Source organism: Oryx dammah, unplaced genomic scaffold (assembly GCF_014754425.2).
Source record: "Oryx dammah isolate SB20612 unplaced genomic scaffold, SCBI_Odam_1.1 HiC_scaffold_5, whole genome shotgun sequence".
NCBI lineage: Eukaryota > Metazoa > Chordata > Mammalia > Artiodactyla > Bovidae > Oryx > Oryx dammah.
In genome coordinates this window covers 96867680-96892596 of record NW_024070189.1, presented here as the reverse complement: position 1 = coordinate 96892596, position 24917 = coordinate 96867680, and the positions used below count along the sequence as shown (strand labels likewise).

Genomic DNA, 24917 nt, shown 5'->3' with positions numbered 1-24917 from the left:
CACTGCCTACAGCCTCTGCCTAGCTACCCTGCAGCGGCCCCAGGCCCTAGCATGTGCTGAGTTCTGAACCTCCTTGTTGTTGTTGTTTAGTTACTAAGTCATGTCCAACTCTTGGCGATAACGTGGACTGTAGCCTGCCAGGCCCCTCAGTCCATGGGATTTCCCAGGCAAGAATACTGGAGTAGGTTGCCATTTCCTTCTCCAGAGGGTCTTCCTGACACAGGAATCGAACCTGCGTCTCCTGCATTGACAGACGGATTTTTTTACCACTGAGCCACCAGAGAAGCCTGAAACCTCCTTACCCTGAAGGAAGGGAAAGTCGAGGGTGACTCCTCCTAGTCTCACCAAGAAGATGCCTTAAAGACATCCCTCTGGGAGTCCTGGCACCAGCTAATCAGCATCAAGCACAAACAGGATCTTGGCTCTTCCCCTCCCCACACTGTGCCACAGTCAACCCCTTAGCTTAGCGGCTTCCCTAGTGGCTCAAGTGTTAAAGAAGACACCTGCCAATCCAGGAGACGTGGTTTTAATCCCTGGTCCTGTAAGATCCCCTGGAGAAGGAAATGGCAACCCACTCCAGTGTTCTTGCCTGGGAAATCCCATGGACAGAAGAGGCTGGCAGGCTACAGTTCACAGGATCACAAAAGAGTCGGACACGACTTAGAGACTAAACAATAACAACAAGAAAGGATGGGGGAGGATGACTCAGGAAAAAAACCAGAAGACCAGAAGTCACAGACTTAGTCTCTGAAACAGCAGTGAAACAGCCTGGGTATCCCTAGCTATCCCTTATACTCAGGGACCTAATAGCTTCCACATTCATCTTTGACTAAGTCCTGTGCTATCCAAACCTGGCTCTCTGAAGCCAAAGAACCAAATGAAATCAAATAAGAGGGAAGCCTGTATTTCAATACTTGAACCATGGGCCTCCTCACTGTGGACGGGCTGAATGACAGCGTTAGTCGTGGGTCAAGGAAACTGTGAATGGAGAAGGGAGCCTGTGTGAGAAGGGAAGGAGGTTTCAGGCCTGCCTTATTGGGAAGATAATTCTGTCCTGGAGTGGCTTCCCATCCACCTTCTCTTCCTGACCCTCAGGTAACTGAACCCTCTCCCCAGACCTCCCAGAGGGCAGGAAAACCCAGTAAAGAAGGTTTATTCAAGATGCTCTTTTTTTTTTTTTTTGCTTCCTTTTTTCTTGCTCCTCCCATCTTCTTCTCTCCTGGGCTTATGAAGTTTCCTCAATATGGGATGTCCTAATTATTTCTTTCCCCAATGAAGAAAGTGTTAATTGAGGCAAAGCTATTTCTGCTCCTGGCCTCGACACCTGGGTGGAAATGCTGGAGGGAGAGATGCAGGGCAGGGCCCCTTGGAAACATCAGCCGAGAGCAGAGAAACCAGGACTCCTGGATCCTGGGTTTTTCGTTTTTTGTTGGTTCTCTCTCTATCTCTCTCTCCAGCCAAGGGGACAGAGAACTGGCTTGAGTCTAAATCAGGGTTGTAAGGGGACAGATGTGGGTGGGGCAACTGGAGGGTAGGAGGCCTTGATTTAGGGAAGATGACTGAAAAGCTCACAATTAAAAATATAAGAACGTGTGAGTAAGAGACAGATATATACAGACACCCAGGCAGCAGGTTAATTTTAAAATATATTTATAACCAAATTCCTCAGACTCTCTGGATGGTTGCTTTTCTAGAAGCAGCCCCCAGAGTGTTTCGTGATGAGGGGGCTGGCAGGTCACAATCAGGAACACCACTGGGCATAGCTGCTGAAGGCGGTCAGATTTCTCCTGCAGACAGGTTCTCCTTATAATCAGGAACCAACTTCCTGTGTGCCCAGCACTGTGCTAAACACCCAGAGAAATGCAAAGGAAAGGTGGGAGAGCTTCCTGTTTTCCAAGAGCTTCCAAAATACTTTAAGGAGACAAGATTCCTCATCTGGAAGTAGTCTATATTAGTGCAGGTTAATGCCTGCTTTTATCTCCTCATCAAATGTGAACATTTGGGAGCTATTGTACCCCTGAGGGGGGAAAAAGGGACCAGTAGACTGGACTAATCCAAGAGAGGGGAGGGTGTTGGTGGATGGGAATTGAGCCAGACTTGGACAGAAGGTGAAAATGGAGAAGGTTTTGGACAGAGGCAACCTTCCCAACAAACTGTGGTTCTCATTCATGATAGGAGCCCATGGAATTTTCCCTTTTGCCCTGAGTCTTATGTTTAAAAGATTTTGCCTTCCAATCTGTATTCATTAAATCAGCCCCTGTACGAAGTCTGACATGAAGGGGAAAAGTATTTCCCACAACTTAAACTAGTGATTGGGATGTCAGTGCTTCTTGAGGTGTAGGTGTCCCTTCTGATATGGCAAATGTCATTTTGCATGGCCTAGAGTTTCTATTTAACAAGTCTCAAAGGCCAGTCAGAGAAGGCAATGGCACCCCACTCCAGTACTCTTGCCTGGAAAATCCCGTGGATGGAGGAGCCTGGTAGGCTGCAGTCCATGGAGTCACTAAGAGTCAGATACAACTGGGCGACTTCACTTTCACTTTTCACTTTCATGCATTGGAGAAGGAAATGGCAACCCACTCCAGTGTTCTTGCCTGGAGAATCCCAGGGACGGGGGAGCCTGGTGGGTTGCCATCTCTGGGGTCGCACAGAGTTGGACACGACTGAAGCGACTTAGCAGCAGCAGCAGCAGCAAAGGCCAGTAAGATTCATGCATTCTGTGTTGGCTTATTTCTCCCTGTTTCTTGCTAAGTGGAGGTTAAGAATGGTCTGCAAACCCTATATGTGGCATGTGCATTGAGATACAGTTTTGTTTCGTGGGGAGCTTGAGTTTACACCCTCAGCTGTTTGATTTCTTATCAGACAATGTCACTCTCTAAAAACCTTCAAAAGTGTCACTCGCTGAATAGGATCCTCTCATATCTGTGGCTCTGGTCCAATGGGATGTTCTGTACACACCCAGGATGTTCTGTACTCCCCTGAGTCCATGTTCTCGTGAAGGGATCTCCTCCCCCTCCCCTTCAAAACCTTAGAATTCAGACTCAACCTTGATCACTCAGTCTGAGTTTGCCAGGAAGCTGTCTTTGGTTTCCAGCAAAAGGGGTGTCCATTGACATGTGTCTCTTTCCTTGTGGCATTTTCACAATCTGCCTCTTGCTCTTTGGGGAGAAAACTTAGCTCCTGTGCCTAAGGTGGAGTACTGTGTGTACTGGCCTCCCTCGCCCCCAGAACATCTGGGCCCCAGTACATCTCAAGAAAAAAAAAAAAATCAGTCAGGCTACAGAAGAATAAGACAACACAATTGACAAATTTGTGCTAATGGAAGTCTGGAGAACACTGCCCCCAACCACTTCAAAATACACACAGCAGATTTACCAAAGTTGACTGTTGTTGGGACCTTAAAGTCCTTCTCAACGGATTTCAAAGGACAGAATAATACAAAACATATCCTCTGACCACAGTGCAATTAGGCTAGAAATTGGTAACAAAAAGATAACACTAAAAGTGTTTGGAAATTAACAGACATGCTTCTTATTTGTTGATGAAATGCTAGGATGTCTGAGATTTGCTTTAAAAATATTTTAGTGTGGGGAGGGGATGTGGATGAAACAAAATTAGCCCTGAGTCGATAAATGTTGAAATTGGTGATGGTTACATGGGAATTCATTACATTACTCTATTTTTGCATATTTCTGACAAATTTTTGATGCTTCTTGGTTATCCACAAATCAAAGAAGAAATAATAATGGAAACTGCTGAATATTTTACTTGAACAATAATGCATGACAGAATTTGTGAGGTGCGGTTAAAGCTGCACTTAAAGGGCAATTTATAGCCTTAAATAACATTAATCTATCTCAAAAGTTTAGGAAAAGAACAAAAAAGGGAACACAACTTAGAGAAGAAATTAATGAAATAGAAAACAATGAATAGATCAACCAAGCCAAGCATTGGACTTTTTGGAAAAAGACTGATAAGTCCATCCTAAGAGCCATTTTTTCTCCAGATTCAACAGCACTGAATGTTCACTGGCTCCTGTTTCTCAGAGCTGTTTTTGCTGGCCCTTTCCCCTGACTTTGCTCCTCTTCCATTTCATAGATGACATTCAGGGTGAGTCTCCAGCACCGTGTGGGACAGAGGAACCTGCCCGCACCTGCCCCAATGGGACCAAATGTCAGCCCTACTGGGAAGGGCCCAACAATGGGATCACTCAGTTCGACAACATCCTGTTTGCAGTGCTGACTGTTTTCCAGTGCATCACCATGGAAGGGTGGACTGACCTCCTCTACAACGTAAGTGATGAGGGGTGGTGGAGAGCCAGGCCCAGCCAACTCCTGGGGCTGAAGTGGAGGGACTCTGAACCAGGGAGGTAGCCAAAGGACAGCTCAATATGGCCCCAGGAGAGCCAGCCTAAGGCTCCGTCCTTTGATGACATGGGCGTCTTGTCCTCAGAACTCTTAATAGGGAAGCACCTTTGGGAGGTGAGACTCTAGAGTGCACACATATGCTGAATAATCTTAATTGCCCAAGTTTTTAAATATAATTTTAGATTTTTAAATATGTAAAGGTGGCATGAAGTTAAAAACCAACGTAGAGGAAAGAAAGAGGCATGTCTTGGACACCTACCCAAAGAGATTCTGTGCTGGAGTGCGTGCTGACCCTCCTCCAGCCGTGCCCCTCCCTGGGGTGCTCATGGGAACCGGTGCCCCCACCCCTCCACTTGCTAGATCATATTTTGGGTCACCCGAGATCCTAGAATTCCCTGCGCAAGCCCAGATTCCGTGAACTTGGATTCTTCCATGAGTCTATTCTCTGACTACCTTACCCTTGTATCCCCTGAGGTCTAAGAATGTCCCTGGGCTAGCTGTTGTCACAAATGTGGCTAGAATATGGACATGCAGTTTGGCACGTCCAGGCATGTGTGTGTGGAGCCCTCCCTCCCCTGCCCCCAGGTGGCAGGCCATGGTCAAGGGACAGGGAAGCCTGTCCCCACCCCATAACCCAGTGCAGACATCCAGATTCTAAATTCTAGACTGACCTTCCCAGTGCTTATGAAGGTATGTTTGTGTAGAAGCATAGAGCATGTTTTATTTAGTAGTTTTTAAATATTCACACATATTACATGGGCCTCAGTTGGTTCTCTTGTCCTCAGTCTTGAAAATGTTAAGGACAGGTCTGAAAGGATGTGCACGCCTCCTTGCCTCTCATTCTACCCTGTTCCCTGTCCCCCACCCCTGGACAGTTACGTACATCACACACTGCACAAGTCACCGCATCTTGGGAGTGTCATTCATATTATAGACCACATAGATTTCTACCATTATGTCCGTATGTCCATTAGACAAATCTGAAGGATGTGGGGGAAAGCCACGGTGGCCTAGTTTTCCTAACGACCTGGCCTGAGCATAGCGTCTCTAGGAACAGACAGCAACTTTGAGATCGTCAGGAGCTTTCTTGGGTCAGGTTGTGTCACAGGGTTGGACATCCAGAAGGAGGTTCAGAGAAGACAATGGGAATGAGCTCAGTGGTGGGTGAGGAAGTGTGAGCAGGACCACAAATTTCCAGAGGGTTCTATAGTTGGAAGCACCACTGTCTAAGGAGACACTTACCCTAGAAACTTCAAGCTGAACCACCTTGAGAGATGCACGCTCAGGGGAAACAGTTGAAAGAACAGAGTTAGGTGTGAGGCTGCCTGGGTTCCCCTCCCGACCCCTCCACTCCCATGCTGTGCAACCTTGGGCAAGTCGCTTACACTCTCTGTGTCTCCGTTTCCACATGTACAAAATGAAAAGCACAATCCTTCCTCACAGGGCACAAGCCCTGAGGAAAGGTGAATATATGCGAAGCATTCAAAACCATGGTCCTAAGTAAGCTCTCTGTAAGCAGATTTTCCACCCCAACAGGTGCTCCTTTTAGAAAGGTATGAATTTTTCATTGTGAAAACTCTGGCAGCAGCTGAGGAAGGGAGGTGGGCCACTGGGTCCCACTCTGTTACCCGCTCTTACCCCACTGGTAACTGCCGCAGAGTAGCCTTCTACAACTTGCCATGCAGTTATATCCCACCTTCATACTTTGGTAGAAACCCAATCAGGAATTTGAGCCTGATGTTAGCCAAGAGCAGTAATAAAGTACCACACTGGTTGGTTTAAAACAACAGACATTTATTACCTTACAAGTATGGAGGCCAGAAGGTGTTAGCAGGGCCAGGCACCCTCCAAAGGCTCTCAGGGAGAATTCTTCCTTGCCTCTCCCATCTTCCAGTGGCTGCCAACAATCCTTGGCATTCTTTGGCTTATTGATTCTCTGTCCTCCTCTTGAATATCCTATCTGTACACGGCCATCTTCTTATAAGGACACTTATTGTGTTGGATTAGGGCCCACCCTACTCCAGTATAATGTCATCTTAACTAATTACATCTGTAATGACCCTATTTTTCTTAAAAAAATTTTTTTTTTTCTTATGTGATCTTTTGGCTGGCTGCGCTGGGTCTTTGCTCCCGCAAGCAGACTTTCCTTAGTTTCAGTCCAGGGACTTCTCATTACAGGGCTTCTCTAGTTCTGGAGCACAGGCTCTAGGGCATGAGGGCTTCCATAGTTGTGGCGCATGGGCTAGTTGCCCCATGACATATGGAATCTTTCAGGACCAGGGATCAAGCCTGTGTTCCCTGCATTGGAAGGTGAATTCTTAACCACTGGACCACCAGTGAAGTTCGACCTTATTTCTAAATAAGGTCACATCCTGAGGTCGTAGAGGTTAGATCTTCAACTTATCTTGGCTGGGAGGAGGGTGGTGAGGGGGAATTGCATAATTCAGTTCATAAATCTCCCAAATAAACTACTTGCACTTGAACCCTTGTCTGCTGCTGCTTCTGCTAAGTCGCTGCAGTCGTGTCTGACTCTGTGCAACCCCATAGATAGCAGCCCACCAGGCTCTCCTGTCCCTGGGATTCTCCAGGCAAGAACACTGGAGTGGGTTGCCATTTCCTTCTCCAATGCATGAAAGTGAAAAGTGAAAGTGAAGCCACTCAGTCGTGTCCAACTCTTAGAGACCCCATGGACTGCAGCCTACCAGGCTCCTCCGTCCATGGGATTTTCCAGGCAAGAGTACTGGAGTGGGGAGCCATTGCCTTCTCCAGAACCCTTGTCTGGGACTTCCTAAATTAAGACAATCCACCCCCTATGGGAGGAAGGCTTAAGAGGGAGGGGATATGTGTATACTTATAGCTGATTCATTTTGTCATACAGCAGAAACTAATGAACATTGTAAAGCAATTATACTCCAATTGAAAGTAAATTTATTTAAAAAAAAAAAAAAGGAAAAGAAAAGACAACTCCTCAACCCAAAATACAACTACTAGGATCACTCATTGCTAAGGGCAGAAGCTAAGGTGGCATCTTTGAGTTTCTGCTTAGCGAAGACAGAGCTGTTGCATTTCCAGACTCGTTTGAGCCCTGCCCATGTGCTCTGCCATCTGCCAGGCCTGCCCTAGGATGCCCCCAGCTCCATCCAGCCCCAGGCAGGCGCAGTGTCTGGACTGCTGGTCCTTTATATTGTGCTGGAGCCAAGCCCATAGGCATGGCCTTACCAGCCTGTCAGGTGAGATCCATGGGAGAGTGCGGAAGCAGCTGCTTCAAGCATTTTAGAATCCACAGGCGTGGAGGCCAAACATCTCTTTTCTTTTCTCAACATTGGAATCCATTTGTTTATTCCGTAATTACTTATTTTAATTATTATTTTTTAAATTTAATTAATTAATTTATTTTCAGCCAAACTGGGTCTTTGTTGCTGCACGCGCGTTTTCTCTAGTTGTGGTGAGTGGGGGCTACTCTCTAGTTGTGGGGCCTGGGCTTCTTATTGTGGTGGCTTCTCTCGTTGCAGAGCACAGGCTTTAGGGTGCGCAGGCTCAGTAGCTGCGGCACACGGGCTTAGCTGTCCCCTGGCATGTGGACTCTTCCTGGACCAGGGATTGAACCCATGTCCTCTGAATTGGCAGGGGGATTCTCAGCCACAGAGGACTAGAGAAATCCCATAATTACTTACTGAATGTCCACTGTGTGCCAGGAAATGATCAGGTGATCAGGGATAGCACAATGAAGAAGAGAGACAAAAATCTCCACCCTCGTCGGGGAGACAAACGTGACCAGTAAACACTGATAAATAATAAACTACTCAGAATGTGGAAGATAGACCTTAAGCAAGTGTATAATGTGGAACACAGTGACTTGACCCGTTGTCCCGTGACGACCACAGCAGAACGAGAGGACAAGCGATGGGGTGCAGGGGCCAGTTTAGGCCGGGCAGTCAGGGAGGGCTTCTCAGAGGAGGGGACATTTCCACAGAGGAGAGAGCCAGGCAGATGTTTTAGAGAAGAGCGTTATTGGCTGAGGGAACAGCAGCTCACCTCGTGGTATGTTGGGGCCCCGTCCAGGTTTTTCTATTTTTCAATTTATCTCATTTCTTTCCCACTTGATTTCCCAGTTAAAGTGCTTTTAGAAAAAGCCTAACCTTAAGTAATCAGAAACACTGTCGAAGATTTATATCAGGATGTGCACCCCAGCATTATCTGTAAAAATAGAACAAAACTGGAAGCAACTGGTTAAATACCGTATGGTCCCTCCATATGATGGAGTATCATGTCGTCATTAAAAATCATCTGTTGGGAGAATATTTAAGGATTCAGGGAAATGCTCACCGTATATAATGACAAGTAAGGGGAACTGATTCCTTTAAAAAGAACCAGGGTGTGCATGCTGTGCTAAGTCACTTCGGTTGTGTCCAGCTCTTTGTGACCCCATGGACTGTAACCTACCAGGCTCCTCTGTCTGTGGGATTCTCCAGGCAAGAATACTGGAATGGGTTGCCATGCCCTCCTTCAGGGGATCTTCCTGACCCAGGGACCGAACCGATGTCTCTTAGGTCTCCTGCGCTGACAGATGGGCTCAGGCTGACATTGCAAAATACCATAGTCAGGGCAGCCTAGACAACAAAAGTGTGCTTTCTCGTAGTTCTGGAAACCAGAAGTCTGAGATCAGGGTGCCAGCATGGTCCAGTTCTGGCGAGGACTCTCTTCCTGCTTGCAGATGGCGGCCTTCTCACTGTGCCCTCTCATGGTGAGGGGGGAGAGAGAGAACAAGCTCTCTGGGATCTCTTTTTATAAGGACACTAATCCCATCATAGGGGTCCCACTCTCATGACCTCCTATAACCCTAATCACCTCCCAAAGACTCCATCTAAAAAATGCCATTACATCAGGGATTAGGGCTTCAATTTATGAATGGTGACATAGTTCAGTCCATAGAAACTTATAATCTCAAGTGTATAATCTTGAAAATGTAAGGAAAAAAAAAAGACTGAAGTCCACTGTACCAAGACAGCATCTAGGTAGTGGGACTTGGGAATCTTTTTCTTGATACTTCTCTATATTGACAAATTTGTCTGCAATGAGCACAACTGACTTTTTAAAACTTTTTATTTTATATTGGAGTATAGCCAATTAACAGTGTTGTAATAGTTTCAGGTTGACAAAAGGGACTCAGCCATACATATATGTGTATCTTTTCTCCCCCAGACTCCCTTCCTATCCAGGCTGCTACATAACATTGAGCAGAGTTCCATGTGCTATACAGTAGATCCTTGTTAGTTGTCCATTTTAAATATAGCAGTGTGAACATGATTGGTTTTTATCTTCTTTTTTATTGAAGGATAGTTGATTTACAATATTGCATTAGTTTCAGATGTACAGCATAGTGATTCTGTTATTTTTGCAGACTGTATTCCATTTTAGCCTATTATAAAATATTGAATATAATTCCCTGTTCTATACCATAAATCTTTGTTGCTTATCAATTGTATATATAATAGCTTCACAGTTTACTTTTATAATCAGGGAATATATTTAAATTTGTCTTGTTAAGTGTTTAGGAGGGAAGAGAGATGTTTTGGCTACTTACAGACCAGGAGATGGGAAGGAAGGGCAAGAGAGAGCATTTTCTGGGTGCCCACTGTATTCTGGGTGTTTTAATTTACATTACCTGTCCAGAGAGAGTACACGTGAAAATAAATAAATGACTTCTTAATTGACATAACAGTAATAAGTAGTCATCTTATTACTTTTTATTCAATTAACAGAATAAGTAAAGAAGAGACAAATCTTTACAGAAGAATTCCATTCCCTTCTCCAGGGGATCTTCCCAATCCTGGAATCAAACCCAGGTCTCCTGCATTGCAGGCAGATTCTTTACTTGGGAAAGTGAAGGGTTAACTTTTTCAATGCAAATTCAGACTCCTTAGTTTCTGTTCTCAGACCCCAAAGGATTCCCACCCCAGTTGAGACTGAGAGAATCTCACAGAGACTTCTGTGGTTACTGTGGCTAGGAAAACCCTCCAGGGAGGTGATAGTTTGGCAAGTAACGCAAGTTCTTGCAGTCTGTGTCTGGCTCAGCCCCCACCTCAAGTTACCAAGTCCAAAATGTCAAGAGTGTTGATGTTGAGAAGCCCTGCTCTAGAGCACCAGGGATCCTTGGAGATGGGCCACTGGGCCATCTCTGGGGATGGTGGACCCTATCTCCATTAGGATTTTGTGTAGGGCAGGTGCTTATCCAAGCCCAAAGACTGCAAAGGCAGGTATATGTTGAAATTCTGTGCCAAAAGTGTAGTCCAAGTCATTTTTAACTGCTAGAGAATGAACCTCAGTCAACATAGCCAGCTCCCTTGTCCCGGAGCCTCTGAAGGACCCACATGGCTCCAGTGCTCACTGGACAAGCCTCATTGCTGGACCTTCCTGGGGCCCAATCTGGATCTGAGCAACATACCGGAATAATAGTGGATTATCAGCCGTTTCATCTCCACCACATTATTCTAGGTGTTTCTCTCTGTGCACCACCTGTGACTCCATGGTGGTAGAGCCTTAAATATCCCCATTTTACAGATGAGGAAACAAGCCCAGAGCCACACACATGGAGTTAAGGTTGGAATCCAGCTCTGACTCAGCGCTGGCTGCCTTGGAATCTGCCATTTGCCACCTCCTACAGCAAACAGGCTGGAGGACTGGCTCTCTGAGCTCGAGGGGGTGGGATGGGGGAAGCCCAGAAGGGCTGCACTGGGGCCGTTTGCTAGAGCATTGTGTGTTGCTTGAGTGACAGGCAGTCTCATTTCACAGGGACCCCCTCACCATATGCGTCTGCATGACTCAAAAAAAAAGAAATCACCCCACCCTATGCAGAGGACATCCCCAACATGCTCCTCCTCATCTGGGCCAAAGTAGCATGGGAGTGCAGTGTGGCTGATGGGACCTGCCCTCTCTTGGTTGCTACCAGGGCAGGGAGCTAAAAAGACTGGGGTCCTGGCAGAACCAGTACATCTTAAGTTAACATTTTGCCATTTGCTGAGAGCCTGCTGCATCCATCCCTACATCTTTCTTTTATCATCAACTGATCCATAAAACAGCCTCATGGGACTTCCCTGGTGGTCCAGTAGCTAAGACTCCATGCTGCCGATGCAAGATGCCTGGGTTTGATCCCTGGTCAGGGAACTGGATCCCACCTCCTGCATCTAAGACCAAGTGTAGTCAAATAAATGAATATTTTTAAAAACTCATGTGGGGAGATGTTTCCAGATGAGGAAACTGAGGCCCACAGTGATGCAGGGACCTGTCAAGATTCCCCAGTCAGAGTGGTGTAATCAGGATTCAAACCCAGCACTGGGCATTAACTATTACACTCCCCTGGTGTTGCTGTTGAGTCAGTAAGTCATGTCTGACTCTTCTGAACTCCATGGATTATAGCCCGCCAGGCTCCTCTGTCCATGGGATTCCCCAGGCAAAAATATTAGAGTGGGTTGCCATTTCCTTTTCCAGGGAATCTTCCTGACCCAGGGATCAAACCCTCATCTCCTGCATTGCAGGCATATTCTTTACCACTGAGCCACCTGGGAAGCCGTTACAGTCCCTCCCTCTCTCTAAAAACTCCCTTTCTCTTTTTTTCCCTCTCTTTGTCTCTCTTCATTCTTGGTCTCTGTCTCTATATCTTTCTCCCTCCCCCTTTCCTTTGTTCACCTATTTCTCTCTCTCCGTCCCACCTCTCCGTGCTTTTCTTTGTTGCTCTTACTCTCTGTTACTCTCTCGGTGTGTCAATTAGGAAAGCGACAAAGCTGTGGTTAGTCGACAGTTAAAATGCCGGTCATGAATGGTAGAAACTGATCCTTGACCTCAGCCCTTGTTAATTCATAGATGTTCATCTTGGCCAATATCAAAGCATCAGATCTCGGCGGGGAGGTGGGGAGGGGCCCTTTGATTACACATTCACACAATAAACATTCATTGGATGTATACTGCATGCAGGCAACTTTCTGTGCAGCAAGGGGAAGAGACAAAAATCCCTTTTGGGGGGGGAGTTGACATTTTGGTGGGAGAAGCAAGCTGTCAACAAGATAATTAAGAAATGTTTATGTATATGGCAGAATCTTAAATAGTTTAGGCTTTGTGGGTCATGTAGCCTCTGTCACAACTACTCAATCTGCTTTCATAGCACAAAAGCAGCCACAGAGAAGATACATAATGAATGGGCATGACTGTGTGCCAAAAAACCTTTACAAAAACAGGTGACTTGCCCGTGGGCAGTGGTTTGCCGACTCTGAGACAAATAAAGCAGTAGACGTGTTGTGGACCCTCAAGGTGAGAGGTTGAAGTTCTTCTAATAAGACCTGAAAGAAGTGAGGAGGGTCCATACAGGTATATGAGGAAAGAGAGACCCAGGGGGACAAGACAGCCAGTGCAAAGGCCCTGAGGTAGCAGTGGTTCTGGCATTTGTGAAGAGCAGCTCGGTGGCCCATGTGGCTGGAAGTGAAGGAGTGAGGATGAGCAAGGGAGCTGAAGAGGCCAGGGAAGGTTACGGGAGACCTCAGAAACAGAAAGACCACATAATTTACCACCCAAACAAGGACCGTTTTGAGAGTAAATGGAGGAAAGGAGGGCTCAAAAAATAATTCGCAGGCATTGCATGATTTAATAGCAGGCATAAACTGGGGTTTCTCTGGTGGCTCAAGACAGTGAAGAATCCGCCCGCAGTGCAGGAGACCTGGGTTTGATCCTTGGGTCGGGAAGATCCCCTGGAGAAGGGTACGGCTACCCATTCTGATATTCTTGCCTGAAGAATCCCATGGACAGAGGAGCCCAGTAGACTATAGTCCGTGGGGTCACAAAGAGTCAATCAGACACGACTGAGCAGCTAACACTTTTTCATAAACTGGGACAGAAATACAACCTCCCTCATGGCACCTTGGGGCTCTGGGTCTTTCATGGTCAAATCCACTCCATCCTTTTGTCCCACATTTTTGTCCATTTCTCTGCTGATGGACATTTAGGGTTGATTTCCATTTGTCTCATGATTAGTGACCGACTCATTGTGATCCCATGGACTGCAGCCTGCCAGGCTCCTCTGTCCGTGGAATTCTCCAGGCAGGAATACTGGAGTGGGTAACCGTTTCCTTCTCCAGTGGATCTTCCCGACCCAGGAATCAAACCCGGGTCTCCTCCACTGCAGCCATATTCTTTACTGTCTGAGCCACCAGCGTCTTTTCATATGAAATATGGCTTCTTTATTCTTTACTGGCATATAGTTGCTTTACAGTGTTGTGTTCATTTCTACTATATAGGAAAGTGAATCAGCTATACGTATACGTAGACTCCCTCTATTTTGGACTTCCTTCCCCTTTAGGTCTCCACAGAGCACTGAGCAGAGTTCCCTGTGCTACACAGTAGGTCCTCGTTAGTTATCCATTTTATACATAGCAGTGGGCTTCCCAGGTGGCTCAGTGGGTAAAGAATCCTCCTGCCAGTGCAGGAAACACAAGGGACGTGGTTTCAACCCCTGGGTCAGGAAGATCCCCTGGAGTAGGAAATGGCACCCCACTCTAGTATTCTTGCCTAGAAAATCCCATGGACGGAAAAGCCTGGCAGACCACGGTCCGTGAGGTTGCAAAGAGTCGGATGTGACTAAGCACAGCAATACGGCACAGAGTGTTTATATCACCCCTGTCTCCCAATCCATCACACCCTCTTTTCCCCCTTGGTACCCATACGTTTGTTGTCTAGACCACGCCATCCTTATCATTTATGCTGGGGAGTTGGGTGTTCTTTTGGGCTGAGAGTTGTTTGGTTGTTTGCGGGGGGCACTTATTTTTGCATCTTCTATACTTCTTCTGAATGAACCATGCGCAAAAAATTAGAGGAAAATAAGCCATGAACCAGAAGGCACTTAAGGATTTTACTGGGACTCAGCCATTAATTTGTTTGATGAGTATTTATCGAGTGGTTGCTAAGCACCAGGCGCCACGCTAGGTACCAACAGTGCTGAGATGAATCAGTATTTTCCCTCTTCTTTAAGACTCTCTTGGGCCAATTTTTATAAACAGAAAATACTATGTAAGTGCAGTGAATGAGTGAGATAGAAAAAAAAATCAGTCGGATGCAAGCCAGAATGATGGGTCTAGTCACAGCCATGCCGTCCACACTGTGTGTGAGCCAGGCAAATCAAAGCATCTTCCACAGCCTCAGTTTCCTCCGTCCACTGGGTGTGGAGACTGTGGGAATCGAGGGGTGTTTTGTCAACTCAAACAAGCTCTACTAGAGTGAGAGAGGTTGTCCCACCTGCCTCTCCAATGCCAGCAGAGCTACACTACCTCTGAGATGCTGGGTAGAATTCTTTTTTGCCTCTTCCGAACCTCTTGTGGTGACTATCAAGCCTTAGCCTTCTTTGACTCACAGCTGCGTCCCTCCAGTCTCTGCCTCCACTGTTACATGGCTGTGTGTCCCTGTCTTCACCTGGTGTTTTCCTCTTCTTTTCTGAGTATTATTTTTATTTCATTTCTTTATTTTTGTCTGCACTGGGCCTTCACTGCTGTGCATGGGCTTTCTGTAGTTGCGATGTGCGGGCTTCTCGCGGCAGTGGCCTCGCTTGTGAAGCATGGACTCCAGGTGAGCGGGCTTCAGTAGTTGCAGTGCACAGGTTTAGTTCCCTTGTGGCATGGGGAATCTTCCCAGACCAGGGATCACACCTGTGTCCCCTGCATTGGCAGATGGATTCTTAACCACTGGACCACCAAGGAAATCCCTGTTTCCCTCTTCTTAAGAGGACACCAGTCCTATCGGACTAGGGCCCACGACCATGACTTCATCTTAACCTGGTGGCAGCTGTAGAGACCCTGTTTCCAAGTAGGGTCCCATTGACAGGTCCTGGGGGTTAGGATTTCAACATACCTTTTGACAGGATACAATGCAGCCCACGACAGGGATCTCGGACATGAGACTTGACCTCCGTTTGCCTCAGTTTCCTCACCCAGGAAGATGGGAAGGATCACATTCCACATTTTGTGAGAGGATCAGATGGGCTCTGGTAGGCTGAGGCCCTGGCATCGTGAGTGTCTTTTATGCCAGGCAGCATCACGGGGCCAGGTACTTTAAGTGCATCAGGGAGCTGGGGTGTAGGCAGAACCCAGGATGGAGGGCCTGCCTTGGTACCAAGGGACCTCAGCCACTTCTCCCCATTCAGGCCTGCCCTCCTCCCCCCACCCCCAACCACTCTGTCTCCATGCCAAACCTGCCTCCTGAGGCAGCCCAGACTTTTTTCATCTGTTGGCCAGCGCAGGCTTTCTCTCCTGGGCTATATTTAGCCCCAAGAAATGGGAACAAAATGCCTCAGCCGCAGCAGTGCTGGAGGGGGAAACACAAAGCCACTTCTGCCTTCTGTCCAGTCCTTTCTGCTGACCCTTTTCTTTCTTCCAGAACCTTCCAGGAGCAAAGCATTAGAACTCTCTTAGAACACAAGTATGAGCTGGGACTGGGACCTTTATTGTCCCCAGAACCCGTGTCCATGATGATAAAAGTTGGCTTTTTTGGTTTGTTTTCTTTCTTAATTATTGTGATGAAATAAGTATAACCTAAAATTTACCGTGTGATCCATTTAGGTGCCCACTTCATTGGCATTAAGGGCATTCAGGCTGATATAAATTGTTACCACTGTCCATCTCGAGAACTTTCTCACCTTGTAGAACTGACACACTGTCCTCGTTAAACACTAACCCTCTGCACCCCTCCCCCAGACCCTGCCCACCGTTCTGCTTTCTGTCTCTGAATTTGACAAATGTGGGAACTTCATATGAGTACAATCGTATAGTTTTTATCCTTTCATGTCTGGCTTACTTCACTTAGTATAGTGTCCTGAGGATTCATCCACCCTGTAGCATGTGTCAGAATCTCCTTGCTTTTTTAAGGTAAAATTGACTTTCTTTGGAAAAAAAAAAAAAATCTTTGGGGGAGGTTCAAGTGAAATCAATATACAGAACACTTCACAAATCATAAGCAAGGAGCTTGATAAATTTTCACAAACTGGACACGTGGGTATAACCAGCACCCAGAATCAGGAACCAGAGCCTTCTCAGCCTCAAAAGCTTCTCCTCTTGCTCTCTCCTCAGTCACTACTCTCTCCAAAGGATACTCCATCTAGACCTCAGATATCATCAGCTTGTTTGCCTGTTTTTGTATTTTACATGAGTAGAATCTTATATATTGGGCTGGCCAAAAAGTTCTATTGGGTTTTCTGTAACATCAGGTGGAGAAACCCGAATGAGCTTTTCGGCTGACCTAATATATGCTTTTTTCTGTCTGGCTTTTGCTGGATGCCAGGTCTGGAAGGTTTCATGTGATAAATGGCGGTCTTTCATTGCACAATATTCCATTTATTTATTTTCTCTCTTGTTGACAAGGATTCAGATTGTTTCCAGTTTGGGGCTGTTATGAAATCACTTCTGTGAACATTCTTACATATGTCTTTGGCATAGACAGGTTCACATTTCTGCTGGATAATATCCCAGGGGTGCCATGATCAGGTCATAGTGAAGGTGCGTGATTAATTTTAGTAGAAATTTCCATCCCATTTCAAAGTAGTTGTACTGTGTGTGATGGATTGAATTGTGCCTCTTCCCAAATTCACATGTTGAAGCTCTAACCCTTTGTACCTCAGAATATGACTTTATTTGGGGATGGAGTCATTGCAGAAACCACTGGTTAAGATGAGGCCATGAGGATGGGCCCTAATCCAATATGACTAGTGTCCCTGTAGAAAGGGGACGTTGGGACACAGAGGCAGACATGCACAGAGAGAGAAAGTCATGTATTGATGAAGACAGAAATCAGGGTGATGCATCTACAAGCCAAGGGGCCACCAAAGGTTGTCAGCAAACCCCCAGATACCAGGGGAAAGGCATGGAACATATTCTCCCTCAGAGCCTCTAGAAGGAACCAACCATGCCGACGCCCTGATCTTGGGTTTCTGGCCTCCAGAACTATACGCCAGTAAACGTCCATTGTTTGAAGCCACTCATTCGGTGGTTCTTTGTTACAGCAGCCACAGGAAACTCCTACACCATGTCACCCTCCATTGACAGCATGTGAGAGTTCTAGTTCCTTCACAGACTCACCAGCACCTGGCATTATCAGTCATTCTCATTTTAGCCTTTCTGTAGGGCTGCAGTAGCACCGAATGTGCTTTTAAAGGTGAGCTTTTAAAGCCACATTTGGGGGCCCCACATTCTGCAGATGTCACAGGGCTGATGAAGCACCGGAAGGCTTCCCCCCACCAGGACAGAGGTTAAATCCATAGGCTCTGGGTCCAGCCACCTGGTTCAAATCCCGTGTCTACCATTGTCTAGCTCTGTAAGCTTAGGCTTCAGTTTTGACTTCATGGGCCTCGTTTTCCACAATTCATGACAATAACATAGGGACATCATGAGGATTTAATGAGTAAATAAACCAGCATTAGTACTGCTTAGAAGGGTGTCTGGCACAAACAAACAAAGTGCTCTCTAAGTGCTGGATTTTATGTCTCTTTCTTTCTCTAGTCTTGATTTTCTTCCCCTCCTAACTTCCTCCTTGGCATAGTGTCCTGTTCTCCCAGAGAAGAATGTTCTATTTGTGGACAATCCTCCCCCTTGAAAACTGACCTAGATAGGCTTTCCTGGCAATTTTTCTGTGGTTGACATTGATGGGGCAGGCAATAGAAGAGGGGGACACTTGAGGGAAAGGTTCATGGTCCTGCTGTCTAGTTTGGTGATTTAACCTATCAGACCCTGCCACCATGCACCTCCTCTCAAGGGAGACAGTGTGACTGTTTGGGAGAGAGGGAGGGAACTAAGGGTTTATTTCTACACTTCAGTGGGGTTTTCCCCTTCTGCTCCTGGAGTTTGGTGTGGGGAGTCCTCCTGAATTTCATGCTGGTTTCTGGTCCCCTGAAAACCTGTGAGTCGGAGGGAGCTTTGTCCTTCCAATGGTACCTCTGTAGTTTCCCCCACTGGTTGATCTTGTGCTCTCTTCCCCTCTCTGGGCTGCCAGGACTCTAGGACTCCACAGGCCAAGGGCATTTGAGAACAAAGCCCCTGGAGAACCAGAGCTACCCCTCCACCTTTCAAGTCATACCTAAGTCCCACTCGGTACTCACCTGCTTTCCTTCCTCACCCCTCGTAGAGCAACGATGCCTCAGGGAACACTTGGAACTGGCTGTACTTCATCCCCCTCATCATCATCGGCTCCTTTTTTATGCTGAACCTCGTATTGGGTGTGCTGTCTGGGTAAGTCTCTGCTACTCCTCCCATCCCATTCCCCCACGCCATCTTTTCCCCAGGAAGAGGCCATCAAAACTTTGTTTTCATTCTCCAGGCACAGAATAGGTCTCTTCTCTTGCTTTGGGTTATTGGTCCATTATCAGCAGTCCATGTACAGATGCTCAAGTTGTGCACTTCTGGGGACACCCAGTGAAGAGATTCATGGGAACTAAAATCCAACCCAGACTTCACTCACTAAGCTTCACCCCTGGCACTGAGCTACTTCCAAAATGTAGCTCAGTGCTTTTTTTGAAGGTTTCCTCAAATTTTTCAGACCCACAACACAAAACACAAGAAAATTCTATAGAGTTTTAATTTCTATTATTTACATTTTAAAAAAAAATAACAGGTTGGGTTTTCCCCTTCCCTTATTTTCCAAATATAAAATTGTAGCGTACAATCAAACATGCATTTTCATAACACACATTGTACCCTACCCTCAAGATTGTTTTTCTGGCTTCATCATAAATGAGTTTTTCTCACTACAAGCCTGGGGATTGGTTTGCTGGCTCCATGGTGTCATGATAGACCCCGGCTTCTTCTAGCTTTCCATGCTGACATCCTTATTAGAGACTTTAAATCTCATGAATTCTTTATGGTATCAAAATGGCTACTTCACACTCACAAGATAGGCATCTCACACTCCAAACAGGAAGAGGAAGAAGGGAAACCCGAAGGGTGCTATATCATGGAAGTGAGATTGCTGCAGAAATCTTCAGCTTATGTGTCACTGGCCTAACTTTAAAAAGGGATGAAACTATTCTTTAGCCAAGAGTACAGAGAATGAGAATGGGCTTTACAGCCAGCAGTGGTTGGCATGACATGGTTTATGGTTTTGTGAGGTTTTTTTCTCTAACTGGATGTAGTTGGTGGGAAACGTGGGAAGCTGGCAGAAATGCCCACTCTTATAGTATTCTGATCTTCTCCCAGAAGACCTGATTCCTCTTGTTTAAATGCACTGCCCTCCAGGGATTCTGAATCCCCCCACACACACGCACACGCACACTCCCTAAAATTTCTGAAACAGCCAGACCTGACTCTCCTGCGCATCTTCAGGGAGTTTGCCAAAGAAAGGGAGCGGGTGGAGAACCGACGGGCTTTTCTGAAGCTGAGGCGGCAGCAGCAGATTGAACGAGAGCTCAACGGGTACATGGAGTGGATCTCAAAAGCAGGTGAGGCCCTTTCATCCCAGGGCCCAAGAACTGAACTCCCATGTCATGGAGCACACCGAGAGTCATGCATGCAGTTTGGAGATGGATGAGGGGAGGAGACAGAGGATCTGAACTGGTAGTCCCGATGTTTGGCAACAGGAATCCAGAGAGATGAAGCCAGGACATGACATAACATTATACTCGAGAGCTCTAAAACCAGACATTGGTTTAGATCCCTACTCTGCCACCTCCTAGCAATGCTCCTCACTGCCCTGTGCCTCAGTCTCCTAGCCTGTTAAACAGAGATCGTGATGGTACCTACCTCATAAAGCTGTTTGAGATGTCCCTAAGGTGATCTAAGCTAAGTGCTTGAACTTCCCTGGCTGTCCAGTGGGTAAGACTCCACACTCCCACTGCAGGGAGCATGGGTTCAATCCCTGGTCAAGGAAGATCCTGCATGCCAAGTGGCTCAGCCAAAAAAAAAGAGAGAGAGCAGTACCTAACATACAGTAGGTATTGTACATGTTTATTTGTTTAGTAATTCAGACAATTACGGGGCACCCTGTATGCCAGACAGTGTTCTAGACACTGAGATTTGATCTCTGCCTGCAGGGCTCCGATAGTCTAATGAGAGAGACAGAAAATAACCAAATACACATAATATTGGGTGTTGCTAAATGCTGAGAGGAAAAATAAAACAGCGTAGGAGGCAGGAAAGAGAGATAGCAGGGTGATCAGAGAGAGTCTCTCTGAGGAGGTGACCTCTGAGTAGAGACCTGGAGGAGGTGAATAAGGAAGCCATGTGGATGTCTAGGGGAGGGGCCTTCCCCCCAGAGGGAACAGCAAGTGCAAAGGCCCTGGGGTAGGAGCAGAGTGGAGTCACAGCAGGGAAGCCAGTGGGGCTGGGGCAGAATGAGGGGGAAAGCAAGAGGAAAGGAGGATAGGGAGGTGACAGGGGTCAGATCAGGCAAGATCTTATAAGTTGTGGTTAGGAGGTTGGTTTTTATTTTGAAGCAGGTAGGGATGATGTTGGCATTACAACTGTTGCTTAAGTGGGGGTAGGAGTCAAAAGCAAGTTAGCAAGCACATCTCTGGCTGATAGAGTTGTCACTCAGCAAGGGGCGACTGGAGTGCCTGGGAGGACTCTTCTCCTTTCCCATCCAAGGGAACCCATCCCCAGGAGAGTCTTCCAGATGCTGGAGCGTAAATTAACTATGTGCTCTTGCTCTTCAGAAGAGGTGATCCTCGCCGAAGATGAAACTGATGGGGAGCAGAGGCATCCCTTTGATGGTAACTGCTCTGAACCTGGCTTGGGGGTTGGGATGGGTCCCAGGGAACACAGGAGGAGTCAGAGCTGGGGAATGGGTTGCTTCTTTCTAAGGGGCCTCCAAGGGATGGATGTTCAGGGCCCAAGTGTTGCCAAGAATTAACACAAGACTGGGTTGGGCTCAGGAAGATATGGAGAATGGTGAGACTCTGTTTCCTCAAGGGATTTCAGGACTTTGACACAGGGTTCCTGTTTCCTGTCTGCTCTGTCTGCTTTCACCACATGCCCAGCTTCTGCTTTGTGCCTCCATTTTCCTCATCTGTCAAATGGGCGTGTTACCATACCTACCTGAGTTGATTGTTTATGACTATTACATTAAGTATGGCAGATAGAATGCATAGGACGGTGTCTGGCTTGGGGTCAGCCCCATCTGTGTTCACTAAGTAAAATAAATAATAGTCATTTCAGGGACTTCCCTGGCAGTCCAGTGGTTGAGACTCCCTGCTTCCAATGCAAGGGCCACAAGTTCAATACTGGGTCAGGGGACTATGATCCCACATGCCACAAGATGCAGCCAATATTTTTTTAAGTAATTTCAGCAATGGAAGTACCCTGGTGGTCGGTCCAGTGGTTAGAACTCAACGCTTTCACTGCGGTGGCCCAGGTTCAATCCCTGGTTGAGGAACTAAGATCCCACAAGCCATGCACCATGGCCAAAAATAAAATAATTTCACCAAGAATCCAGCTTACTATTAAGGACAGTTGTCTTACATTAGCAATTTGACTAGATAGAGCAATGATTGTGGGTTGAAGAAACCAGGAGTGAGAAGGAAGGAAAGGAGATGGGGCTCCATCCTAAGAGTAACAGGGATTTTACTCTTTGAGAGGAAAGACATTACCCATAAATGAAAGTGAAAGTCACTCAGTCGTGTCCGACTCTTTGCAACTCCATGGATTGTAGCATGCCAGGCTCCTTTGTTCTTGGAATTCTCCAGGCCAGAATACTGGAGTGGGTAGCTGTTCACTTCTCCAGGGTATCTTCCCAACCCAGGGGTCAAACCCAGGTATCCTGCATTGCAGGCAGATTCTTTGCCATCTGAGCCATGAGGGAAACCCAAGAATAATGGAATGGGTAGCCTATCTCTTCTCTAGTGGATCTTCCTGACCCAGGAATCAAACCAGGGTCTCCTGCATTGCAGGTGGATTCTTTATCACCTGAGCTACCAGGGAATGGGGGTGTCTAAGTCACTTTATTGGAAGTGTGTGCCTGAACTCACTGTCCCCTGGAGAGCTCCTGGGGTGTAGAACCTAAATATTAAGGAAGGGCTTCCACAGTCCCAGCCAGCCTGGCAAGTGTGCTAAAGGTGGGCCATTTTCATAGGAGTCTACATGTCCAATCCCAGGACTCCTAGAGGGAAAATGTTGACCAAGAGCCCAGACAGATTAAGCAGGAACTTGGTTCTCATCTTTACCTCATGGGCAAAGTCATGTAACCTCCCTAAGCTTCTGTTCCCACATCTGTGAAATGAGCGTACTGTTACTTCCCATGAAACCAGACTGCCATGTGGGTGAAATCCAACAACATGGAGAAAGTCCCTAATAGAGCACCTGGCACCCAGGGACACATGCGGTCAATGTCATTGTTATAGCAAAAAGGGTAACGTCTTTTTCTCTTGCCGTGTTTCCATTGTTGGAGCTCTGCGGAGAGCCACTATAAAGAAGAGCAAGACAGACCTGCTCAACCCCGAGGAGGCTGAGGATCAGCTGGCCGACATCGCCTCCGTGGGTAAGTCCCCCAGCTGCTGCCTGGCCGTCATTTATTACTATTACCTGTGAGATGGAGATGAGGGCTTGGAGCTGCCTGGATTGAGTCTCAATTCTGCCCGTTCTCAACTGTATTTCTTGGGGCAGATGACATGATTATGGGAATAACAACAGTGCCTGTCTTCTCGTATTGTTGCAGGGAGAAGTAAAATTAAATAATGCATGTAGAAGTAAAACTAAATAACCACTGGACCACACTTCCCTGGTGATCCAGTAGTTAAGAGTCTGTGCTTCCACTGCAGGGGGCACAGGTTCGATCCCTGGTCAGGAACTAAGATCCCACATGCCTTTTGGTCAGCCAGAAAAAAAAAACACACATAGCATTTAGAATACCATGTGACCGAAAAGAAGGTCCCCGTGATGTTGGCTAATATTATTCATGAGTAATGTTATTATTCATTAGTGCTCACTCGGGGGGCTACTGTTACTGAATGCCCAACTGTGAACAGGACCGAAGTCAAATCCCTACCCTTGTTGAGCTTGCAGTCCAGTGCAGAAAATAGATATTAAGCAGGTAATTACAGAAATAAGCTTGTGATGATAATGGCACTGCAGAGGAGATGCTCCTCACTCAGCCTGCTCTGGAGGAGTGGAGTGTGGTCAGAGAGGGCTTCTTGGAGGAGGTGACATTGTTCTGAGAACCAAAGGGAAGATAGGAGTTTGCCACAGCAGTGGTTGCAGAGTGAACCAGGCAGAAGGCTGTGCCCAGGCTGTTGCTGGTTATCGCCAAGGACAGAGTTTGAGGTAGGAACATTTGTCTTTCCTTTTTGCCCCTCTTGGGTGAGCCTGTTGCTTTGACCTTCTCTAAGGAGGTTCTATTATTTTTTGAAACTGAGTCTTCATTGCTGCGCTCAGGCTTTCTCTAGTTGCAGCAAGTAGGGGTCTAATCTGCATTGCGGTGTGTGGGCTTCTTGTGGCGGCTTCTCTTGTGCAGCATAGGTTCTAGGGTGCTCGGCCTTCAGTAGTTGCAGTACACGGGCTCTGTAGTTGCGGCATGCAGACTCTAGGGCACAGGATTAGTAGTTGTGGTTGTCTGGCTTAATTGCTCTGGAGTCTGTGGAATCCTCCCAGACCGGGGTCGAACCTGTGTCCCTGCATTGACAGGCAGATTTTTATCCACTGAGCCACCAGGAGAGAAGGCAATGGCAACCCACTCCAGTACTCTTGCCTGGAAAATCCCATGGACAGAGGAGCCTGGTAGGCTGCAATCCATGGAGTTGTGAAGAGTCGGGCACGACTGAGCGACTTCACTTTCACTTTTCACTTTCATGCATTGGAGAAGGAAATGGCAACCCACTCCAGTGTTCTTGCCTGGAGAATCCGAGGGACGGTGGAGCCTGGTGGGCTGCCGTCTATGGGGTCGCACAGAGTCAGACATGACTGAAGCAACTTAGCAGCAGCAACAGCAGAGCCACCAGGATAGTGCCTGAAATAGCTTCCTAAAAATTCCAGTTATGAAGGGGATTCCCTGGTGGTCCAGTGGTCGGGACTCTGCACTTTCACTGCCAAAGGTGCAGGTTCAGTCCCTGGTTGGGGAACTAAGATCCAACAAGTCACATGGTGGGGCCAAAAAATAAAATAAAAATTCTAGTTATGGGGCCTCCCTTGTGGCCCAGTGGTAAAGAAACCACCTGCCAATGCAGGAGACATGAGTTCGATCCCTGGTCTGGGAAGATCCCACATGCCGAGGAGCAACTAAGCCTGTTCACCACAACTTTTGAAGTCTGTGAGCCTAGAACCCATGCTCCGCAATGAGAAGCCACCACAGTGAAAAGCTGGCAACTCGAGAGTAGTCCCCACTCACTGCAACTAGAGAAAGCTGGTGCAGCAACAAAGACCCAGCACGGCCTAAATAAATAAATGATTAAAAAAAAAAAAGTCTAAGTATGAAGAGTGGATGAGAGAGCTTCCAGGCAGAGGAAATAACAGGAGACTCTGAGAGGAGCGGACATTAAGGCTGAATGGGTATCGTGTGGCTGGAGTATAGAGGCAAGGCCGGGGGAGGGAATGCAAAATATACACG

At 46.9% G+C, this 24917-nt stretch overlaps 1 protein-coding gene across 9 annotated transcripts in view; it reads left to right on the top strand.

Moving 5' to 3' along the window:
* CACNA1A (calcium voltage-gated channel subunit alpha1 A) overlaps positions 1–24917 on the top strand; it is a 250621-nt gene that overhangs the window by 118251 nt on the left and 107453 nt on the right. For 6 of the 9 annotated variants that reach the window (XM_040240887.1, XM_040240886.1, XM_040240885.1 and 3 more), the window contains 5 exons: positions 4099–4292; positions 18516–18619; positions 19709–19824; positions 21037–21093; positions 22767–22856. In XM_040240887.1, coding sequence (XP_040096821.1) covers positions 4099–4292; positions 18516–18619; positions 19709–19824; positions 21037–21093; positions 22767–22856 — 561 coding nt within the window. Of the gene's footprint in view, positions 1–4098; positions 4293–18515; positions 18620–19708; positions 19825–21036; positions 21094–22763; positions 22857–24917 lie in introns of all 9 variants that reach the window. The other 3 variants (XM_040240878.1, XM_040240880.1, XM_040240884.1) reach the window with 1 other exon arrangement.